This window comes from Balearica regulorum, chromosome 12, assembly GCF_011004875.1.
Source record: "Balearica regulorum gibbericeps isolate bBalReg1 chromosome 12, bBalReg1.pri, whole genome shotgun sequence".
In the NCBI taxonomy this organism is placed as follows: domain Eukaryota; kingdom Metazoa; phylum Chordata; class Aves; order Gruiformes; family Gruidae; genus Balearica; species Balearica regulorum.
Genome location: NC_046195.1, coordinates 3772941 through 3795184, shown reverse-complemented (window position 1 = coordinate 3795184; position 22244 = coordinate 3772941). Strand labels below are relative to the sequence as shown.

The following is a 22244-nucleotide window of genomic DNA, read 5'->3' as shown; positions in this document are numbered from 1 at the left end:
CTGAGTCCCAGGACTACTTCTGCCTTGTGGGAATGGTTGCTTCTTCCTTTCGGAAGCACTGATCGCAACTGATGCCCTGTGAAATTTAGGAGTAGAGCTGAGCTCAAGAAGCCCAGCAGCAAAAGTAAAATACTGTCCCCATAGCACCTCATGGCTTGGTTGGGAATGTGTCTGGTTTTATGAATGTAGTGTAATTTTTCTTACGGCCTTGTTAGATGTGACTGACTTCCACCTAAGTAAGTAGGACAGAGTGTGGGTCAGATCAGTTTGGTATAGGAACTGACTGGTACGTGTCCCTCATGTATGAAGAGAGTGATGTGGGAAGGGCAGCACAGGAGGTGGCAGAAAATGTCTAAGTCCCTGTAGGTTCTGCCAGCATCCATATTCCTAACTGTGAAGCTCTGTTACCTCAACGCTTCCATACAGGTTGCAGGTGGAGATAGCAGAAGATACTGCTAATGCCAGAGAGTACTAAAAGGTGATGTAGGACTCGTCTTCCTCTCCGTGGCAGTCTGCCTTTGTCACAGACTCCAAGTGTTACCTTCTGAGTACTTTTCCCTGAGAATGTCAGGGAAGGTGCCAGCCTGTATGACCTGCATATATTCTGTGTGGCTCTGTTTTTCTAGATCTGTAGCTGATCTAGGCAAGTTGTAGTTATTCTAACTGTAAGTCTCTGTAGCAGGAGGGTCTGGCACATCCCTGTGCTTTGAAAATGCTGGGTTGTTGTTACAAGCTGCCTCTGTCCATGACCTTGGGGGTTTCAACATAATTGTGCACAATCCCTAGTTCCTGATGTGGGTTGTCACACTTCATCATTAGTAAGTCTTCATCTCCACGCACAGAGCAACAAGACAGACATCAGACTAGAGATTAATGAGTAGGCATTAAAGGAGTCTTGTGATTTAATGGTTTGGTTGTGTGCACCCCAAGGCTTTCCTCTAACTTTCCTGCTTTAAGACCAGAAGGTGTTCAGAGTCCAAGCACAAGCACAGATTTAACCTGGTTGCTAACTAGGTTAGCTTTTTGTTTCATCTGAGAGAATGTTTCTCTCAATAAACCCAATATTAATAGGTGACCAGGAACAGGTGGGTCATAGCTCAGCCCTCTTTGTGTGCCTGGAAACTCTCGGGTGGCATCAGACTAGCTGCTCCTCCCACAAAAAATTATAAAAAGAAAAGGAAAACCAAAAAGAAAATTATGGTCTGTCTTTTGTTAGACCATATGTAAACTGACATTTCCATGGCTTTAAAGATACTGGAATAAAAATCTTATTTTGTGCAATTTGATGGGTCTTCGCTCTATCATATCAAATGCTCAGGGCAGTCAGTTCCTATCTGTCAGTGTTGTTGAAGGAATTTTGTGGACAGTTTGAGCTGGTTTTGTCAGAAATTTAGTTTACAGTGCTGATCCCTGTGCTAAGCAACAAAGAAAGGACTGCAGATTAGACGGCACGTTAAGCCTGTCTCTGAACTACACCTGTAAGTAATGAAAGGGTAATCAGGCAAGAAAACCCTTTCTGCTCTCCCAAAAACCCTCACACAAAACACAAAATGTGTCATCTTCTAATGTGAGTTGAGCAAAAATTCTTTTCCCTCTGTAGGCTTCTCAAACAAGGAAAGTATAAAGATTTGCATAATGGAAGTTGGTTAAGGTGGCTGGAATCTGCATTGAAAATATTCTCACTCATCATAAATCTTGTGGGTGGGCTGGCATTGCCGCCTTTGCACTGAAGAGTAAGGTGCCTGTGGTCTCCGCATACGGGATAAGAGGGATTCCTGCATCCGGCTTGCTGCCTAGCTGCAGTGAGGCTGACGTGCCTGGTGTTAATAGAGCTGTGGGTTTTACTCTTCAGAAAAAGGAAATTTTCTGATAAAAGCCAACAATATGTAACTAAAACATTTTGAGTTTTATGTGACTATAGCAATCTCTATTTATAAAGGTATATCTCTTCCACCCTCTGTAGCACTGTGAAGAAATAGTAGCTTGGTTCTCAGAACCAATATGAGTGTGGTGTTCATTACTTATTAGTCCCACTGCTCTGCCCTGCAGTTAACTTGTTAGAATCATCCTTAGATATCGCTGCTGTGCACTGTACTCCATGCTTAGACATTGCAGAAATGATCAAGGCGTAGGCTAGAAACATGTATATGAGAAAGAAACTTACTCAAAAAATGTGCCTTGGATGCTGAGGAGAACATATGGTGTACACTTCTAACATATCTGTAACAGATTAGGTGTACAAAAAGCAGCAGCAAAGTTGCCGATTTTCTTCGTGTCTGTGAATTTATTGGAGAGGCTGTGTCTGCATTGAACTCAGTTTGCATGAAAAGAATATGCAAACATTTCTTTAAGGAGACTAATCACCCAGAAAGCTAAGGAGATTTTTAAATGTTAACATTAGCTTTAAGTGCCACTCTGAATTTATTTTTTTCCAATTAAGTATTCTGTTTTCCAAAAATTACTTTCTCTTATTTTTGTATCAATGACCGATACAAATGATGGGGAATAGTTGTAAAATTGACAACATGCAGACAGTGGTACGTGTGCGCTAAAGACAAGAGGGGATATGGAAAATCTCTCCTTCCTGTATTTTCCTTAAGTTCCAATGAGGAAGTATGATTCGTAATAAATTATAAAAGAATTTACAGACAGTTGCACAGCAGGCTGGCTGTATTTTTTTTGGTGAATATGCAGTTAGGAAGTGAGCTTGTCTCTTGATAAAGATCTGTGTTTAATGGGGGTAGGAAGCAAGGGGAGAGAGACACACCAACTTTAAATTATTTGTTGTGTTTGTTTTAGATGGCAGCTCTTGAATTTTTATATGTTAAACAAATTTGAAACATGAAGGTGCTTTAAAATACTTTGTTTTACATAAACAGCTGTAAAGGTTGGGAGATCATATAGTTAATGTGACTCACTTGACATTAGCTGTAAATAGTCATGCCATTGTAATTTAATCATTTATGATCATCTGTTCATAGCTTTAGATTTGTTTGGTCACAGCTAGGAAGTGCATTAAATGGTAGGAATATCTGAAAAAAGAAAACTGTAGGAAGAGATAGAGAGATAAAAAGGAAGGAGAACCAAAACTGAACAGAGGTGTACAGAGATTCAGAAGTTAACACAGGAAAGAGTTGCGAGCTTTTAAGTTTAAATTGGTTGCAGGCTTTCACTGGTGAATATATTCACCCATCCTGGGAGAAAAGGATGCCTGTTCCTTTAGTCTGTCTTCTGTAATTGCATCAAGTGGATGCCATTATTTCTGATTTTCATATTGATCTTTCAGTTTTTATTTTGATCTCTGAGGTATTTTACTTGTTTTCTAAAAAGCTAAAAGGTGCTTTAACTAAAAGAACTGAAATGGACCAAGTTCTTGCACACTTCTCTTGTTTTCTGCTTTTCTTGTCTCCATCTGGCAGTATAATTAAAAAACAGTCCTTTTTCTGAAAATTTCTGTGCATCTCGTACAGATCCTGGAGCACATCATGTTGATACATGGTGAATAATGTGGTCTAAGCTTGAGATAAAGTGCAAAGGTTTTGGAGGACGGACCTATTTTATGTAGCAAGCAAACTCCCTGTATTTACAGAAGTGGCTTTAAATTTATTTTTAGCTGCCAGCCACGGTCTGAATCCAGAATGCTGGTGCAAAATCTTAATAGCAAAATACAGTGAATGAGACTGTAGTGCTGATTTGTTCTTTGTGCAGTACTATATCACTGCTGCTCTCTGTGCTCTGGTCCAAAACTAAGACCTGCACTGCAGCAGAAAATGAGCATTCAGCATGACAGAACCTGTGAGGTGACCAGGTCTTCACTAGAGAATACATGAAATTTAGGGCTATGTTACAGGGATGTTCAGTCATTTAGAAGCTTCTTTTTCTGTACAGATCCTTTTAAGTGTTTATCTTTGGAAATGTTGTTTTCCAGAATCATGCATTACTGTGTTTATCCTAGTACCTAAATCCTTTGAGTGTGTCCCTCTAATGTCTTTACCAGTAACACCAATTGGTAGAGGAAGCACTACTATAAGTAAAAAAAAAAAAAAAAAAAAAAAAAAAAATTTTTTTATATCTCTGTGATTTTCAGACTTCTGTGGTTTGTAGATCTTTCTGTATTTTCCCAAAAAGAACTTGTTTTTCCTAGGTCCTCTTTGTGTGTAGAAACGTAGTAGATGTAGCCCACAGACCACTGTTTGCAAAGACCTTTATTGGCAGGCAGAAATGACATGGGTCTAATTTATCTGGCTTAACACTGGAATTAATCGTCTAAGTTGGAGAAGATACGCCTTGGTGCAAAAATTGAAAAAAGGATAAGCAATAGGGCAAAGGAGAAATGTGGAAAAGAGGAATATTAGTCTAGAAGGAAGAGTCCATGAAAAGGTCAACTAAATGATGAGCAGCAGTCTAAAAGCAAATCAGATGTTAGGATTCCTTAGGACAGGAGTAGACAATAAAAGAGAGGCCATTGTTGTGCCTCTCTATATATCCAGGCTTTGCCCGTGTCTTGAACATGAGTGTAGTTCTGGTCCCTGTCAAAAAGATACAGATAGAACTGGAAAAGATTCAAAGGAAAACAGTCATCAAAGATGTGATATGACTTCCACTGGAGATTACTATGTAAGCTAGGACTCTTCAATCTGGAAAAGAGAAGGCTCCAAAATATTATGAACCACTCTGGTTGTCTGTATTCACATGCAGAAGGGACTACTAGGACAGTTATAGAAACTGAGTGTCTGCTTCATAAAATGCATGGGCCTTAATTAAATTAAATGAGGGGATGCCATTGCTGCGTATGAATGCTTCACAGACAAAATGCCAGCAAGGGAAAAGAACTAATCAAGCTAAAGAACAACGTTGGCACAAGAGCAAATGTGTACAAACTGGCCATGTGTGAGTTTAAGCTGAAAACTGGGGGAATATTTCTTCCTGTTTGAGCAACTGAGTTTTGCAGCAGTCCTCCAAGATATATAATGGGGTTAGAAATGGTAAAATTTTTAGGGGGAAAAAAAAAAAAAGGATGAGGGTGCTCTCAATAGTTAAACTTCTGTAGTTAAACCAAGCTTGTAGGAGAAGTCCAGGAAAGGGGTGCAGAGCTCTTATCTGTTCCTCGGAGCTGCTCAAGATCTTCAGCTGCTACCTGTAGCCTGCTGTGAGGCTCTGCTGTCTGTTTTGTCTCAGCCAGATTTTGTATTGTTACTTAGCCTTTGCGTGTTTCTGTCACTTCCTGACCATGGCCTTTCTACTTCAGATAGTGATTTGGATCTCATCCATCCTTCTGTTTTCTGATCATAGCCATCTTGTGAGATGCAAACACTTGCTGTTTAACCAAAAGAAAAAAAGAAGAAAAAAAAAGCAGGGTAAGGTATAATGCACATTTTGGGGTATTTGTTTGCAAGACCAGAAAACAGAAACAGTGACAGCTGTTAACAGCTTGAGCAAATTGTTTGTAGTGGTTCCTTACCAAATAAATATATTAAACCTTTCCCAGTTTTGCCTTATGTTCTTTTTTCCAAGCTGTTTATTAATAAAACTAGCAGTGATGATGACAGATTGGTTTTCCACAAAACCATGTGTGAAATTATTTTCAAAAAGAGTTACCCCGGTAAAATTCCACTAAATATATTTTAATGTCTCATAATAAAACTTTACAGCCCTGTATCACCATCAACTAAGAAATTCCCATGCTAGTACATTTATTTACTTCATCCAGGTATTGTAAGAAAGGTAAATAATATTCCTGTTGTATAGATGGACTAACTGAGGTATCTAATGAGCCTGTTAGAAGTGATGCAGTAAAGTTGTCCTAAGTCCTTTACTTGTATCCATATAGTGCATGGCATCCACAGATAACACAGTCAGGACACCAAAAGAAGTTGTACTTATTCTCTGAACAGAATAGAGTACTGGGGTTGGGGGGGGGGGGTTTGTTGTTGTTTTGGGGGGGTTGGGGGGGGTGTTGTTGTTTTTTCTGGAGTGAGGGAAAAGGTTGTTTTACTTGTATATGGTTAGTATGTAATCTCTTAATAAATTTATGAGTGGTGCAAGTTAACTTTTATTCTTCTGAAAAGTTTGTATAGCTGAGTTTCTAATCTGAGCTTTAAACTTAGTGTAGCTTTGCAGCATTGCAGGGGAAATGGCCAAGGTGAGTTTAAACCCACACTAATTCTGGTAGGGATTTGTTTTTCTCAAATACCAGATTTCTCCTCTGTTGAATGGATGAGCCTTTACATATCAGTAGGGAGAGATAGTACTCTACGAAGGTTACAGGGTTGGAGATGAGATTTGTGTATTAGGAGTCAGTGTGGTTAGCATGTCAACAAGTTTATCCAAAATATATTTCTAGTTGGAGTATAATTCCTTTTATTATTTATGTCCATCCTTTGCAAGAAGTAAGAAGTAAAAAAACCCCCTCAACCCCAAAAAACAACCCAGGGCAAAATCAGGACTCTACTACACAGGAGTGTAGAGGTAGCAGGGAATGAGTTAGCTAAGCAGCACCCAGAAAAGAAACCATCCAGCGCTCCTTTTAGAGCTCATCATGATTGTTTATGTCAGTGGATTCAGAGGACTTGGAGGAAGTCTGGGACGAAGTCTGCCAGGCAGTGATGTGAAGATGCTAATCACTGTCCGTTCACAGGACAAGCATTGAACAAATGCATCTTAGTGTAATAAATTAAGATAGGAAACTGGAGGTGGTTTTTCAGTGCTTAATTTTTAAACACTCTTGTGTCTTTGAAATCAATTTATATATTTTGTAAGTGATATATAGGTGTAAACATGCAAATGATCTGCACTTGACCTCTTAAGTTGATTGCTTTTCCAGTCATAAACTGATAGTTTCATTCAGAAGTTTTTTGGAATCAGTGCAATATCAGTACTGCACAGATAGAATAACTCCACATTCTTTAGCATTCTGTGAGTAATGATTAGCTTGAATAACAGTTATCATGGCTATATGTAATGTGTGCTGAGTATCACAGTTGATTTATTCTTACTGGTACATTTGGTATATTTGAAAATCTTGACTACATAGACCTTTTAAAGGCATGTACTTAGGCCCTCTACTGGTCATGTTGAGAATAGGAAAGAGGAAAATGCCTGCAGTATTAACATGCTGGCAAAACCGGTCTTTTTGGAAAAAGGAAGATAAATATAGGAAGAGGATAGAACTAAATCCAGTTCTATTTAAACAGGGCCATTCCCTAGCATTATTTTTAGAAAGACCTAGAAAAAAAAAATCCCCCAAACCCAAAATAACAGTTGTTGTAAAGATGAGTTATTCTGTTTTGAGATGATGTAAAATAAAATCCATTAAAAGATCAAGTTTGCAAAAAGGCCCTATCGCAATGCCTTTTTTTCCTTATGTTTTAGAAATACCTATTTAAAATCTAGTGCATCCTGTATGCAGCCTAGAACTGTAACAAAGTTAAACTAAGGACAAGTTCCTGATAGTAACACTTGTCAAATCTTCTTTGAAGTTTTAAGAGTCAATTGAGGAGGTATTTTGCAGTCAGGTAATCAGGCAATCTGAGTACAAGTATTTAGTTGATATACTTGATTCTGAGAAGCTGCTTGAAAGTGTCAAGTCTTTGAGCACTTAGCGTAGCATCACTTTCTGCCTCATTTTTGAGAGTGGGTATGTCAGGGAATGTTTCATGATGTTTGTCCAAGTGTTTGATTGTAACATGAGTTATTGAGTCTAGAGCTGTTTATTTGGAATTGATCAGTATCATCATACCTTCCTGTATACCACTGATTTCTGTGTATTGATATTTTGATTCAGACAGTGTGGTTACTGCACCACGCTTGTGTATGCTTGCAGCTTCTTAAACCCTTGTTAATAAATCATGTTGTCTCTTTATTAGCTAATGTGTCTTTACAGTGGTTTGAAAATACGAAGTATCAGTAAAGCGTCAGAACTTTCAGAGGTGGGCCAGTACAAGAACATTACAAAACACTATGATAAGAAATGACACAATACTGTGTCAAAGTAAAATTAGGAGAAAAAAAAGTATCAGGATGGGCTTTATGCTTCTGAAGTCCATGCTACTGTTATTCCTATTACAAATATTTTCAAAAGAAAAAAAAAAATTTAATACCCCTCTTGGAAATGTGTATCTGCATTAGCACAATACTAGTGCAACACTTACTGATTCATCAACTTCCTTCCAAAGTTCTGGTTCTCATAGCCTCCTCAAAGCTTCCTTCCTCTTGCTTAAACCTTCTTTTTCCTCCAAAACAAGGTGACCTCATCTAAACTAGGTTTGGGAGCAGTCCCTGGTGTATGCTTGTCCCCAAAACTGTGCTACCCCAAACTCTGGGAAAGTCCTTTTTGGCCTGCTCCACAAACAGATTGGTGAGAGTTAGACAAACAGATGAGCTCAACAGCCTTGGCCAGTTGCTTGACACTTTGCCAGGCTGTCTATATATGCTAGTATAGGTGTAGCTGTGGAGTCACTGAGTTTATTCTTTGGTGTTTTCCAGATTCCTATTGCTCTTTTCTGTGATATCGTGGACTGCTTGCTGCAAACCAGATTTGGCAGCTCTTGTCTGATTTGTCTCATACTAGAACAGGGATAAAGGTGCATGACCGTAACATTCAATAGCAGAGAAATTCTTAAAAAAACATCATTAGCTTCTAACCTAAGCTAAGAACAGAATCCTGCTATGCCTTAGTACTCACAGATAATGCAGCATGTATGTCAAAATAAAAACACATGAAAAATAGTAAAACAGGAAGAAAGTAGAAAAGTATGTATGATAATTAGGGTTGTGTTAGTGCATTGGAAGGCACGTGAACAATGGTACACTCCAGAGGGTTGGAGAGACACACAGGATCCCCAGGGTGAAGTTTTTTGTGAAGTGTTTACCTTGGTAAAGAAACCAAGAGTGATTTTTGCAAAGTCTGTACATTATTGCTGAGTGTATCCGTAACAGCAGAACTTGTCATTTTGAGTTCACTGTTCTTTAGCGCTCTTCCTTTTTCACTTCTTCTTCTTTTCTTTTCTTGTTTTTCCTCTTAATTTTATTTCCTTAGATCTAACTGGCTAAAACCGTGCTGTGGGAGACGAGCAGCTGTGTGGCAGGTATTTTTGCTCAGTGCAAGTCTCAACGGTTTCCTGGTAGCCTGTGTAGTATTGGTGGTGATTCTTCTGACTCTGGAACTCCTAATAGATATAAAGCTTCTCCAGTGTGAGTAGGAGGATTTTTTAATTTTCTTTTTTTTTTTTTTTTTTTTTTAATTTTCATGAAATAAAGGCTTAACTTGCTGGGAGGTTTTGAAGGGGGGAGGATGGTGGGGATTTTTTTTTTTTTCCTACCATTTAAATGATTACTAGGCTAGGTAAGAAAGGTGTTTTTTTTGGAACCCTGGTATAGTGAAGTCAGTCTCTTCCTTATTTAGCTGACCAAATTCAGTATAGGACAAATTTTCAAAGGATATGGGCAGAGTGTACATGCAGAGGTCTGCATATATTGTCATTAGTACTTGAAAAGGTCTGTCGTTTACAGACGCACTCTGTATACATGAAAGATCATTTGTGCATCATTAATTTCTGGTATTTTTCACAACTATGCGGACAGACAGAAGTGATGAACTTACTAGGGTATTTGGTGCTATCTCTATTATTAATTTACTTCTACTGAGGTGGGTAGGATTTGAAATTACAGATTTCTATCTTGTAATTCACTGAAATGATAGAGATTTTCATTCTCCTTTGCTAATACACTGGGAGTCAAACAATAGCTTAAATGGAGTTTTGCTTTATCTGAATTCACTTTACGCAGGTTCCACAATGGAAATTTTAATGCTGTTGTTTTGCTTCCTAATTAATCTTTTTATTTCTATTCCTCTTTTCCTCCTTCTGCCCCTTTTTGCTTTTCTTTTTTTTTTTTCTTTTATGATACTAAGTTGACATGAATACAAGTACCAGCTACATTTTTCCCTATGCCTGTAACATCTCTTTAGAATTCAGATATGTCAAAAAGGCACTGATGGGATTCAGACAATCCCATAAATGCAAGAATACATAGCATGAGAGAGTCATGGTCAGGTACCTTCTATGGCAACTTTAAACTGAGCAAACAAACTTTTTATTCTGTTGAAGTCCTTTTATTTTTGTGATTTGTCAATTGATATTAGTGGAGTTAGATTTCACTGTAAAGATTTAGGTATTGCAATTGTATTAAGATTACTTTAGGGGACTATTGATAATTGCAGCTGTTTTACAAGCCCTGTAAGATGAATAAATGACAAAGCTGTCTTTCTGCACCATTGCCCACCATTTACAGCCCTGTCTGTCCATAGTGCCCACACTGTTCTGAACATGGCCGCTCTGTTACAGTTGTTATTTTCTGTACTCTTGTGATTTACCATTTTGGATGAGGAAGCCCAGAATTTGGACAAGTCTGCTGCCTTCAAAAAAAAAGTCAGGAATGCTAATTATGGGTGTAAGTCCTTAAAAATTGAATGAGGAAGAAGCTTTCAACAATATTTACTGAGGTGCCACATCTTGTGTTCATGTAGAGAAATGTCACTTCCTGTAGAGCTGGAGTCTAAAAACTGTTTCTGTTGATTTCTCTAAGATTAACAACACCGTTTTGGAGACTCTTCTCTGGAAGCACCTGCTTTCTTACCAGTTATTTCCTGAATAATTTTCTAAGGAAGGCTTTATTTTAGGGATCCTCCCTCCTCTATGTATCTAGTGCATGTGATACTCTTTAAAAGCTCTGCAGCTTACACCTCGTGGATGACCTATAGGTGTTTGGTCGAGCCAGGTTATTTCAGTGTTCAGAGGTTGCCCCTGCCTGTATGACTTTTCTGAGCACCTGAGAAAGGCCTCAGTCTGCTCTCTGTTGCTACTTTGCATTTTAACTAATGCATCAACCCATCAGGCTTCTTGCCTTTGTTAAGTTGACTACCTTCTGTTTTGTTTGAAATCAGATAAAGGCTGTCTTGGAGGGGCTGCTGTAAGTATTGCAGGTGTCATATGAGGAATGTGTGTCACCTTAAGGTTTTAAAAAGCCATTAGGCCACAATTATGTTTTTCAAAAATGTAATTACAGTTTTAAATGATTCCTTATTGTGTATTAAATCAACCGATGCATTAGAATATGTTACAGCGCATCACTGCCAATTTTGTTCATAATAACAACTGCTAATCCACATTATAGACTGTAATTACTTAGGAAGCTTCCTTTAAAAAAAAAGAAAAAAAAAAAAAAAAGATGTTTTCTTTTGCTGTAACATTTTAAGAGCATCATTCTCCTCTCCTCAGTCTTTGCTTCCACTGTGTACTTCTCCCATACACAAAACTGTCGGTGTCAGTGATGGAGACCACGTTTGCAAACGTGTAGGTCACACACATAAAAAGGACAGAGACCTTTAAGGGTATTTTAGCACAAAGCATATTCATGCCAGAATTAGAAACCCCAGAAAGCAGGGGACATAATGGGTCTCCTATTATAGATGTCTGTCCTATAATCAGCTTTTTTAGTTCTATCTTGAAAGCTCTTCACATGCATTAACAAAATAACATCTCAATACCTTGTGATGTTTTGCAAATGCAGAAATAGATGTATATTAAGTCACTTGAACCTCATTTCAAAAAAAGAGGGTCATGGCAGGTTCCAACCCCCACTCAGAAATACAGACCATGCTGTCCCTTCCTTGTCTTCAGTCGTTTTAGGGGAAAGCAGCTCAGGAAATCATCTTAGTGTTGTCCTCCTCCAGCAATCAGCTACAGCCAGTGTGTCTGTAAAAGGCATCAGGCCTTCCTGAAAACTGGAAGCTGAAAAGCTCCACTCTGTCCATTTGGTTGCTGGATCAGGGCCCTGTCTGAGTATGTGTGTAGCCGTGCAAAGAAAATGCACGTTGGGCAAAATGCTTGCCCAAACTATGCAGTGACTGCTGTCTGCGCCTTGCAGGAGCAGTATAGTTTGTATCTGCCAAGAAGTCATCATCAAGAACAGCATCCACCTAAACACGCGCTGGTAGTACAAGCTTCTGTAACGGCCAGTCAGGGTTTGTCAGGATGTATTCTTCATCCCTCCCCTCCTGGATATGCATTTTGAGGAGATGTGAAAGAGAGGGAAAGGAGGAAGAGATAGACTGAGGTCGGCTGTACTCTGCATTTTATACAGAGCCATCTTCACAACTAAAAAGCATCCTGGATTTGCCAGAAAAGCAAAATGTGAAATAAACCAGAACTTTTTGGCTTTTAGCTACAATTTTGGGGAAGAAAAAGGTTACAAGTAAAACAAATGTGAAATTCTGTTCCAGATAAAAGTAGAAACGGAATACCTTAGGTGCTTTGCCTCAAACCGAATCCCAGTGATGTATCCAAACCACCACAGAGCAGGGGTGAACACCTGGAGAGGACTCTTCTCCCGGTTTTGTAGATTTTCACTGCATTTTTGAAAGGGAGTGTTTTGGAAGAGGCAAGTATCCAGATTCACTGTATGGGCAAGTGATTCAGCTCTTGTACAAAAGCTTCCTGCTTGGAAGGCTTTTTAAAATTTACTGGTTTACTGGCAATTTAATTGCACAGTGTCTGGCAGCACATCCAGCACTCTGCTACTGTTAGTGCAGCAGCAGCAATTGATTTTCTTTCCAAATTTGTGATTGCTATATCTTTTTTGTCCACTAAGGGGCAGTTGGAGCCTTGTATGTCAATTGACAGCTGTGCACATACTTGAACTTTGCTGTTACACGTTAAGTCTTGAAACTCCAAGACTGCACAGACTATTTTAATCTGTCTGCTGTAGGAATGGTAGATTCACAGATACCCTGAAGCAAAGAGAATTTTTTCTCTTCATTCACTTAATCCAAACTTGAGAGCATGTGACCTTCAGAGTAGGAGTTGCCAGCAGTTCAGATACTGAACCCTTTCAACTTTCTGCTTTGTTTTGTCAGCAACGAAGGGAACTTTGATCACAGAATTTCAGTTCAACTTACTTATTAGGGAACCCTCCAGATTTCAAGACATTCATTTTAGACCACAAAGACAACCCGTATCATACAGCTTCTTACGTAGTCTTGCAGCTAACTCATTTGTCTGAGTTTATTTCAATTTACTTAGAAGCAAAGTAAGTTGAATCAAGTGAAAGCCTGATTTAACGCCACTGAGTGTCTGTGCAAGGCTTTAGTACTCTGTAAAATCATACTTCTAATGAATTCAGATAAGTTTTCCTGAGTGTTCCTGCCAGTCAGTTCCTGAAAGGACTTTTGTTCAAAGTCATTCCACTTTGAAAGTGGAATAACTACTCAACAGTCTGCATGTGTGAAGAGTACCTATATGGGAAGGTAGTGTGTAGAGTCCAGAGTTTTATAAATGACCATTTTAACTTACCCTTTACAGACTTCTTTTCATGGAGGAGTTTGAAATGAAGTAAACATAAGTGATTTTAATGGTTACTGTCTTTCTGAAAAAGAGTGCTTACAAAGGAAATCATGTGTTTTAGCCAATTACTTAAACTGGAATTTTATTTCATTTACTGTAACTTTCTTGAGAGCTCTCATAGAAACTTCCTTAAAGACAAAGCTGTCCATATGACAGCCACATTTCCTGAAGTAGACTGTACCAAAATAATCACATTATGTTTGTTGTACAAATTAGAATTGCTGATATTTCACCAACTCCTTAAAATTAATATATTAAGATTTGATCTTCTTAACAATTAACAATGACACTGGTTCTTTCTGTTGCTTCTCTCACTATGGTTTTCCTAGAGTCAAACCTCACTGAAAGGAATGGGATCCTGAGCCAGTCACGGCTGGTCATGCCAAATCTGGAGAGCTGTACAAAAGTCTACCTACTTAGGTTATTTATTTAGATGATAGAAACGCATTTTGAAGCCCAGTTTGAGCACTAGTTTTTAAGCATCCGTTCCAGACAATTACTGATCTTCTGAGCTGAATAGTGAAAGACTGAATACAAGGAATAAAGGGGGGATAGTAGAGCATTCTGTTTCCTTACAGAATTCTAACTCTGGATTTTTTAGGTATACAGGATTTACTCACACACTTGTACTAAAGCAGTGCATTGAGTGAGAGCATGGAGCAGTGACAGGGCATCAAAGATCTAAAACGTGTATGTCAGTGCTTACCAGCAGTCTTATCTGTAAAAGCTCCAATGAAGGGCTGCCGTGGCTGCTAACGTGCTGGCCTGAATTAGGGTGAGCAGCTGACAGGGCTGGAGTTCCCTGTCCCATTACATCCCATCCCCCTTCTGGTACTTCCATTACAAAATTCAAGAAAGCAAGCTTCAGCCATTTGTAAGTTGTAGCAGTACTAATTATATTAAAGCTAAGTTGCATTCTGCTACTATAATGATGCTTCATTGTATTGTGTTAATTGCAGTTTCAAGTGCTTCACAATTTGCAGGAATAATTCACTGGATCAGCCTAGTCATCCTGTCTGTTTTCTTTTCAGAGGTATGTATAATCAAAGTCTTTCACCCCATACAGAACTACAAAGTATTTTTATGCTGTCATTTGAATTAGCAAGAGTTTAACAGTAATTTGACTGTAAATAAATGTAGCACAGTGTACTTAAAGAAAAAAACAGAAAAAACTCTTACTGAACACACTAAAAAATCTCATTTAGATTAGCAGTTTGTCAGTTGCCTAGAGTTGGCAAGGAAACATGGAAGATACTGTTTTACAAATTATAATTGGAAAACTACAGAAAGAAACAGTCATCTCTGAAGCACTACAGGCACAGGACAGGACTAGTTTCATCCGTTCTCACAGAAATCTTATTGGTGTCACTGAGTATAAGGTATAAGAATAAGATATATTCTTCAGGAATAAAGATCCACAGGTTTTGTTTTTTTTTTTTTTTACAAAAAGATCTGTTTTAAGAATGGAATTCTCCTCTCACAATTTGTGTAGGTAGTTTAGATGTTCTAGGTTGCTGTATATAGACACAGTTAAGAGAATGAAACAAATGGTGAATTTCTTTGCAAAAATTTGTATGAATGTATGCATTGGAAAAGACTGTAGTTATGATATAACAAATGACCAAATTGGGATAATCTGTTACAGCTTTCAACTTTATTCCAAAAAGAAGTCATTGGAATTGAGACATTTAGACTACTCCTGAAATATCCCAAAATATTTTTAAGACTATTTTTCTGAGTCATAATGTGTTATTTGTCACAAAAAAAACCCATTTTATGTTTGTTAAGTTGGAAGACAGCTTGGACTTAAATGTTTTAAAATATTTTTTCTAGTTCCAGAGGAGAAAATATCATAATCCAAACAGATGTTAAAGTCTTCACTCTGTGGTAAATTTAGGCGAAGTTTGGGAAAAAAAAAAAAATCAAAAACCACTGAGCTCTGATATCTGTAAATGATTTGATAGATCACTTGTGTGGAATTCATACTCACTGTATTATACCACTGCTTATTTCCATGGTTCTATTAATTAAATGCATTTCTTTCTGTATATCACTTTGTATTTCTACTCCTAACAGGGATTTTCTAGATGGTGTTACTCGACTGTCAGTTCTGACAGGATTCCTTGATGAGAGGCAGGGGTCTCAAGGCTGCTTTGCATCCTAGCCTTCTGGTGCTGCAGTTACACAAATAGATACGGTTACTATCCCCGTCTTTTGGTGGTGATTGTGGCTTGTAGGACAGAGGTAAACTGACTGAAAAAAAATCTCTAAACAATTAAAAATATTTGCAGAGTCTTTCCTTTGTGAATTGCACATCCTAGTTCTCAAAGGCTCAGGTTTGCTAGATGGAGTTCATTCCCTGTAAAGAAATACTTTCCCTCTCCTCCAGAATCTTTCTTCAGTGGGGATTAGAACCCTGGAGCTCCCTGTAATCCTGAGCTTCCCAACAGGACCAGCTCGTAACTCTGTTGCTAGCAGCATGGCTGCACATGTACACTCACCTGATCTCCATAGCTTTGTGGAGCTTGTTTCACAAAAAACTTCACTTGTGGTCCTTAATTTCCTTCTGCTGGGACACAGTCTCAAGTTCTTTTTTCATTCACTTGTACCACCAACCGCTCTTCTCAAACCCTGATGCAGTGCCTTGCTCCTGTATCCCTTCCACAGTTCAGGTCATACGCTGACAGTTTTTGGTTGGTGGTGGCAGTGCAGACAGATCCTCAAGGCCAAGGAAGAAATGAGTTGTTTCAGTTCTACTGAGGCAGAGTACCCACATAAGTGCGTGAACTGGTTCAGAAGTGTTTTGCAGGAAAACAGTAACAGAAATACTTCAGAGAGCCGAAACTAGTTGCCTGACTTGCCATCCTCATTTTGGATCTGTGTTGGCTTTCCCCCTTCTCTCTCTGGATTAAGTTTTGGAACTACTTGTCTTTGTCTACTTGTTGTTCTCATTTTTTTGTAAGTCTCTTACTACTCACTTTCTGTCTTCCAAAGTATCTTCCTTCACCTATCTCATTATGGTTTGAATTTACACAAAGAGGCCACAAGGCAGCCATGTAAGGAGCACAGAGGAGGGTAGATTTTTGTATATTGGTTCATTTGGCAGCTCAGAGTCCTTGACTAGGTTAAAGCAACAGAGGTGCCCCCACAGATCACCTTGATGTACTTCAAAGACCACAGATCTGGAAGAGAATGAAGGTGTACCTTTCCTACTGGGTTTGCTGGGGTTGGCCTTGTGCCAGGCTGGTTTAATGAGCCGCAGCACATCTGTTTGTGTTGAAATGCTTCTTATCAGAGGAAAAACAGAGGGTTTAGTTTTTTCTCATCAAAATAAAAATTTTGTTTTTTCAAGAGGTTACAAAATACTGCAAAAATTGCGGATCACGTTGGTTTTCTTCATCCGTCTTAATTTTATTTATACTTTTGTTGCCTTCGGGGGATGTTTTGCCCTCTGATTCTCAATACCATGAGTCAGCTGTCTTTGTTTGGAATTATTTGTTGAGATGATTGTGTGTTACAGGTTTTGCAGTGTGTGACTATTCATGCCAGGATGATTTTCCAGAGATGAACAGGTTTAATTAGTTTGCTTGGGTATAACAGGCAACTGCTGAGGATTGATTAGTCCTTCGGTCAGTACCTTTTTCCTCAAAGCAAGGATTCAGGGTTTCTGGTGTTCAGAAAGGGTTGTTTCCATAGCAAGTACCAAATCCTAAGTTTGGATGTTTATTGTTTATTCTGTAGTTTGGTTCCCATTAGTTGTATGTATGGACACATAATGCTTCAGAAAGGCCTCCTCTCAAACTTAGAGAACAAATAATCGAAAGTTGGAAAAGACTTGTTAAAATCCAGAAAACTTTCAGCACAAAATCTGAATGTTTTGGAAGAATATAACTGATTAAAAGCTGGTTCTATAAAGGCGTTGCAAGTAATTACAGTCCTATCATGTTGGAGTTAAACACGCACTGGCTCTCTGCTTGGTTAAAAGGAAGGGGACGAACATGCCAGCAGCTGGCAAATGCCAGCAGAACAGCTGCCAAGAAAATTAATAGCTACTGTCACAGCATATTCGTGCTCTCTCTACACTTGTGTTATAGCCACAAGCCTTAAAGGAATGTATTGCACTCTGTTAATTTTATATTCCTTGTCACTGTCTGTGACTTCCCAAGATTAAAATATCCTTATTCAAGTGAAGTGCACATCAGCTCTTTTTGCTTTTTTCCAAGTATTTGAACAGGATTTACTAGTGGTGATGATTGTGTATGTTTGTCTCTGTTTACATACATCACTATGATTTGTCTGTGCACCAAATGTTACCCAGATGTTAAGACAGAAGAGAAGAGAAAGACACTGGGGGGGAAACCCCAGTACCAACAGCAAGGCAAGGCCGGGGTTACACCCTATCAAGAGGGCAAATTCAGCCTTGGTAATAGTTGGCTGAGAAAAGGAAGATGGGGAATGTCACAGTGTTTTGGTAAGTGGATTGGAGTCTGCTTGTATTTTAATAGTCGTATCACATTGCCACAAATATTTGATTCTGTAGCTGTTGTTCAGTTCTGCTTTTCCACTAAGGTTGATGAGACTGTTTGCGTGCAAGAATGGAGTTCTTTGATATTAGTTGTTCGCATTGCTCTGTATGTGCTTCAGTCAGCCAAGCACTCAGGCATTCTGCTAACTTTCAGCGCTTGAGTGTTTCCCTGGGAGTAACCAAGTCTTCTGATGCGCTTAAAGTTAAGCAATCACGGAATTGGGACTTTTTTTTCTTGCATCTGTATCCAAGAAATGAGTTCTCAAATTGAGTAGACTAAGTCTGGGGTCTTAGCTGATAATAATTTGTTTCATTAGCTATGGCTCACAAGTACATTTTAGATTTTCACTTTTAGGAGGGGGAAAAAAAAACCAAACCAAGACTTTCCTCATCATATATGTTAAAAGAAAGTGTTCCTAGTAGTCTGATACTTTACTCCTTGTTAATAGTAATCCTTGGAAGGAATAAAACCTCTTAAGGAAGACCCTACTATATTAGGATTCTGTTAAAAAGGAAAAACATCCCAAGTGGCAGAACTAAGAGAAAATAATGTCTTTCCAATAAATATTTTTCATAACAAATTCATAATTTTATATTAGAGAAATTAGTTATGATACTTTTGTTACGTTTTTGTGAGCTTTAAACAGCTGAGCAGAAAGATAATAATCTTCTATTAATTCTGTAATTCTTCCATAAACTGTGGCTTCTTTTCTGGATGTTTACTTTCATTCTCTGTACACTCAACTTTTCTCATGGTGCATAAACACAGGGCATTGCTGGCTCTGTGTGTTTTGATTTGTAAGGGGGTTGATTAGGGAGGATCTAGGAACAAAGATATGGATTGTATATACTAATATAATTTCTAAAGGTAAATTTAAGCTTCCTTCTTTGCTAGTGTGTAAAAATTAAATATTTAATATACTGTGAAATTTCTTTTCTAACCACTTTTCTTGCTTCACAAAAAAAGTAGTTACTGGGGAAAATGGTTTTGAAGAGGTCTAGGAATTTAGCTAGACACCTTCCTGTAATGCCAGTCTGCCCATTTCATTTCCAAGAATACATCTGTCTTACATGGTGTGCTCTATCAGTGCTTTCATCTCTTGATAGTGACAGTCCAGCACCTTCTACACAATGCATTTCAAAGATCAGAATCAGCACTAGTGTGATCATGCCCAGAGGGAACTTCTGATGCAGGGTTGCTTGAGACCAGTTTTCTATCCAATCTGCACTTACCTTACAGTAGTACACTGTGTCTCTAGCAAGCCATTTCTATTCCTGAAGAGCTCTTTCAAATATCTCCAGAATTTTCAGTTTAAAATTCATTAATTTTCTCTATATTCTAAGAACAAGTATTATAGGAGAACATAAGAACAAGTATAACTGCAGTGTTTATGCAAAGATGCATTTGGATACTATATGATATCATAATAGTATTAGCGGTAGTCATTGAAAAAAGATGTACTGCGCTCATGTCTATTAGTGTCACCAAGCTTTTGCAGTTAATTATTTCTATGTGAGCACAGCAGTTACAAAGTACAGTACATGGGGAGTGTGCTGTACTGGGTAGTATGTGAGGCGAGGTCAGTAGTTACACATTTCCTTTCAGAGCCTTTACTGAAGAGAAACCGTGTGAGGCAGATGCCTATGCACTGGAAACAGAACGATATCTCAGTTTAAAGATGCTAACATGTTCCTCTGTGCTCTGGTGGCCCGGGGATAGCGTGCACTGGAACAGCTGCTGCAATATCTCAGGACAGGCGCACCAGAAGGTGGCAAAAGAAGATTCTTTTAAGTAGTGAATGAACTAGGAATGAACTCCTCTGCGGAGTGACCCAAACCAGAGAGGTTTATCAATTACAGATTGGGTACAGAGTGTTCCCGGTGGGCCAGCTTCACCTCCCGTCCTGCCTCCTTTTGATTTCTTTACACTATGGATGAATTTGGCACAATGAATCACTGAGTAGTAAATTGTATATTAACTGTGCAAGCAAAAGAGTATTTAAAACTACCTAATGTACATCGCAGTCAGCTGACAAACGTAGCTAGCTCATGCAGATTGTGGGAATTCACACGGCTGGTTCAGCAAAGGGCTTGGCCAGGTTTCCCTATGAAATTAGAGAGAAAACCTGCAGCATCACACAGCTCTTCATAAAGTTCACTGCAGATGGTTAATGCTGTGCAAACAACTGTACGTCACCAAGGGACACTGTCAACTTCAAAATTACGTTTCTGTCTGGAAAATGGTTGAAAATTTTACTTCTATCTGGGTTTACTCCAACTTCAGTTAACAGAAGCGTTCGATGGTTTACCTTTTATTAGTGCACTCAGAAAATAAAAAATGTATTTCTGATATAACTAAAAAAAGTACGTTAAAGACTTTCTAATTCAAAGATTTCGAGTCAAGAAAAATTAAAGCATTCTTTTTCAAGTACAAAACCCTAAGCTGTCAGTGGCTTTGAACAGAAAAGTACTCGCATTGATGTTTAATGTTTGCTTTCAAATCTCTGTGTCCAAAAATGCAGAATGCCTGTAGTGTAATGCAAAACTATGTGTGTGCATTTGCTACAGTGCTGAAAAATGCCTGCACATCAGTAGGAAACAGCAGTACTGCTCCATTTTTCCCTATTTCTTGTAGATTCTTGTGTCTACAAATGGTAGAGTCATGACTAACATTAATGTTTTGTCTGTGATGGATGTTACAGCTGCAATTCTCTTTTAATTCATATACATTTTTCAGTTTGATCCGTGTACAGTGCCTAGGAAGTTTCCTGGATTATTAATTTCTGTCTCTGTTTTTTTCCAGATTCTGCTGCAGGTTCTAATTTTTTAAGTTCTGTACAGAGAAAGTACACAAATGCTATATGTATTCGTTTGAAAGATATTTTTGATTGCTTAGGAAAAATACTAAAATGTTGTTTATGAGTAACACCAATGCTTTTGTTTCAGTCAAAGTGTTTGTTATGATATTGAACAGTAAGGGAGATTTGCCCAATGAAGTCCAAATTTGCTTGGTTCACACTCCTCTGGGTAAGAGTCATGGCAGCAGCAGTGGATGTGATCTCATGCTTTATACAAATAGAGGGAGAGTAGAGAAAGCTAAACCTAGTTTGGAGTTGCCACTAGGGAAGGCTGGCCAGTGGGCAGTAAGCGTACGGCACCTGTGTCTCCAGGTGCATACGGTCTGTGCCTCACTCATGGTGCTTTCTTGGGGCGCCTCATTCCCCCAGGGCACCAAGGAAAAGCTGCCTTACATGGCTTTTGCTGCTTCAGTGGTGATATGGGTTTTTTTGTTAAGTGACAATGCTGGTGCATAGCTTGTAAGACCTTCCATACAGAACAAACGTTTTTAAAGCTTAACCCTCGGTTGTGCCCAGTTTGTTCTGAAGAGTGTGTCTCTCAGACAGGAGCTGGGTTCATTCTGCCCTCACCCTCCCTTCTCAGAGTGTGTCTGCTCTAGCTGAGAGCAAAGATGTTAATTGTCAAGGCATTTTTCTGTGAGGAGGAGACCTGTCTTCTAAAGGTAGTACCAACAAGCATTACCGCATTAAGTGTCTGCCAAGTAGACTTCCAGTCATTGCTGACTTGTGCTGATTCACACCAGCAGACTGAAAATCAAAAATTTGTGCTAGCTTCCAGCCCTTGGAACTGCTCAGGCCCATTAATATGACAGTAGCACAGTCTGATTTAAACACCGGCAGTGAGGAATTAAAAAGGCAGAAAGAACATCCTTTTTTATGTTTCCTCAACAGCCTCATGTTAAATCATATTTAGGGTTGTGAGACACTGTTTCTGTTTTCTTTCTGCAGATACGCCTTATTATTTCCATGAAAATACCTTTGTACGCATCTGTCTAAAGGAAGAAGGGTTTTCACCATCAGTTACTGTAAACGTCTTAAGTGTTCAGCCGTCCTGTAGTTAGTTGCTCATTGACCTAGCACTTCATAAATGCTACCTAAGCGTAGAAGAAAATGAGCCAGATTTCTCTACGCTGTCAGCAGGGTTGCTGTGGGAAGGGTAGCATCCCAAGTGTTAAAGAAGGCACTGCTTTTCCTCATCCGTTTCCCGATGGTTGCCTGTTGTGGAGTTTGCTGTGGTGGACCCCAGATTAACTAATATAGCTGAATCTATGGGCTCATGAGTAACTTGTACTTAAGCATTTTGTGCAGCTTCTCAATGGGGAGTGAAGGAGGTGCTTACAGAGGAGCTGGGATGCTTTTGTCTGAATATATTCTGCTCAGGGCCTGATTTGAGGCTGTAGGAGTGCCTTGGTTGTGCAGCAGCTTGTGTACTTACACCTTGCGCTTACATCACATCACATC

General features: G+C 38.8%; 1 protein-coding gene across 2 annotated transcripts in view; it reads left to right on the top strand.

Annotated features, from left to right (window-relative positions):
* TMEM266 (transmembrane protein 266) overlaps window positions 1–22244 on the top strand; it is an 88820-nt gene that overhangs the window by 31401 nt on the left and 35175 nt on the right. For both annotated transcript variants that reach the window (XM_075764408.1, XM_075764409.1), the window contains exons 6-7: window positions 9038–9192; window positions 14360–14433. In XM_075764408.1, the coding sequence (XP_075620523.1) occupies window positions 9038–9192; window positions 14360–14433 (229 nt within the window). The remainder of the gene's footprint in view (window positions 1–9037; window positions 9193–14359; window positions 14434–22244) is intronic.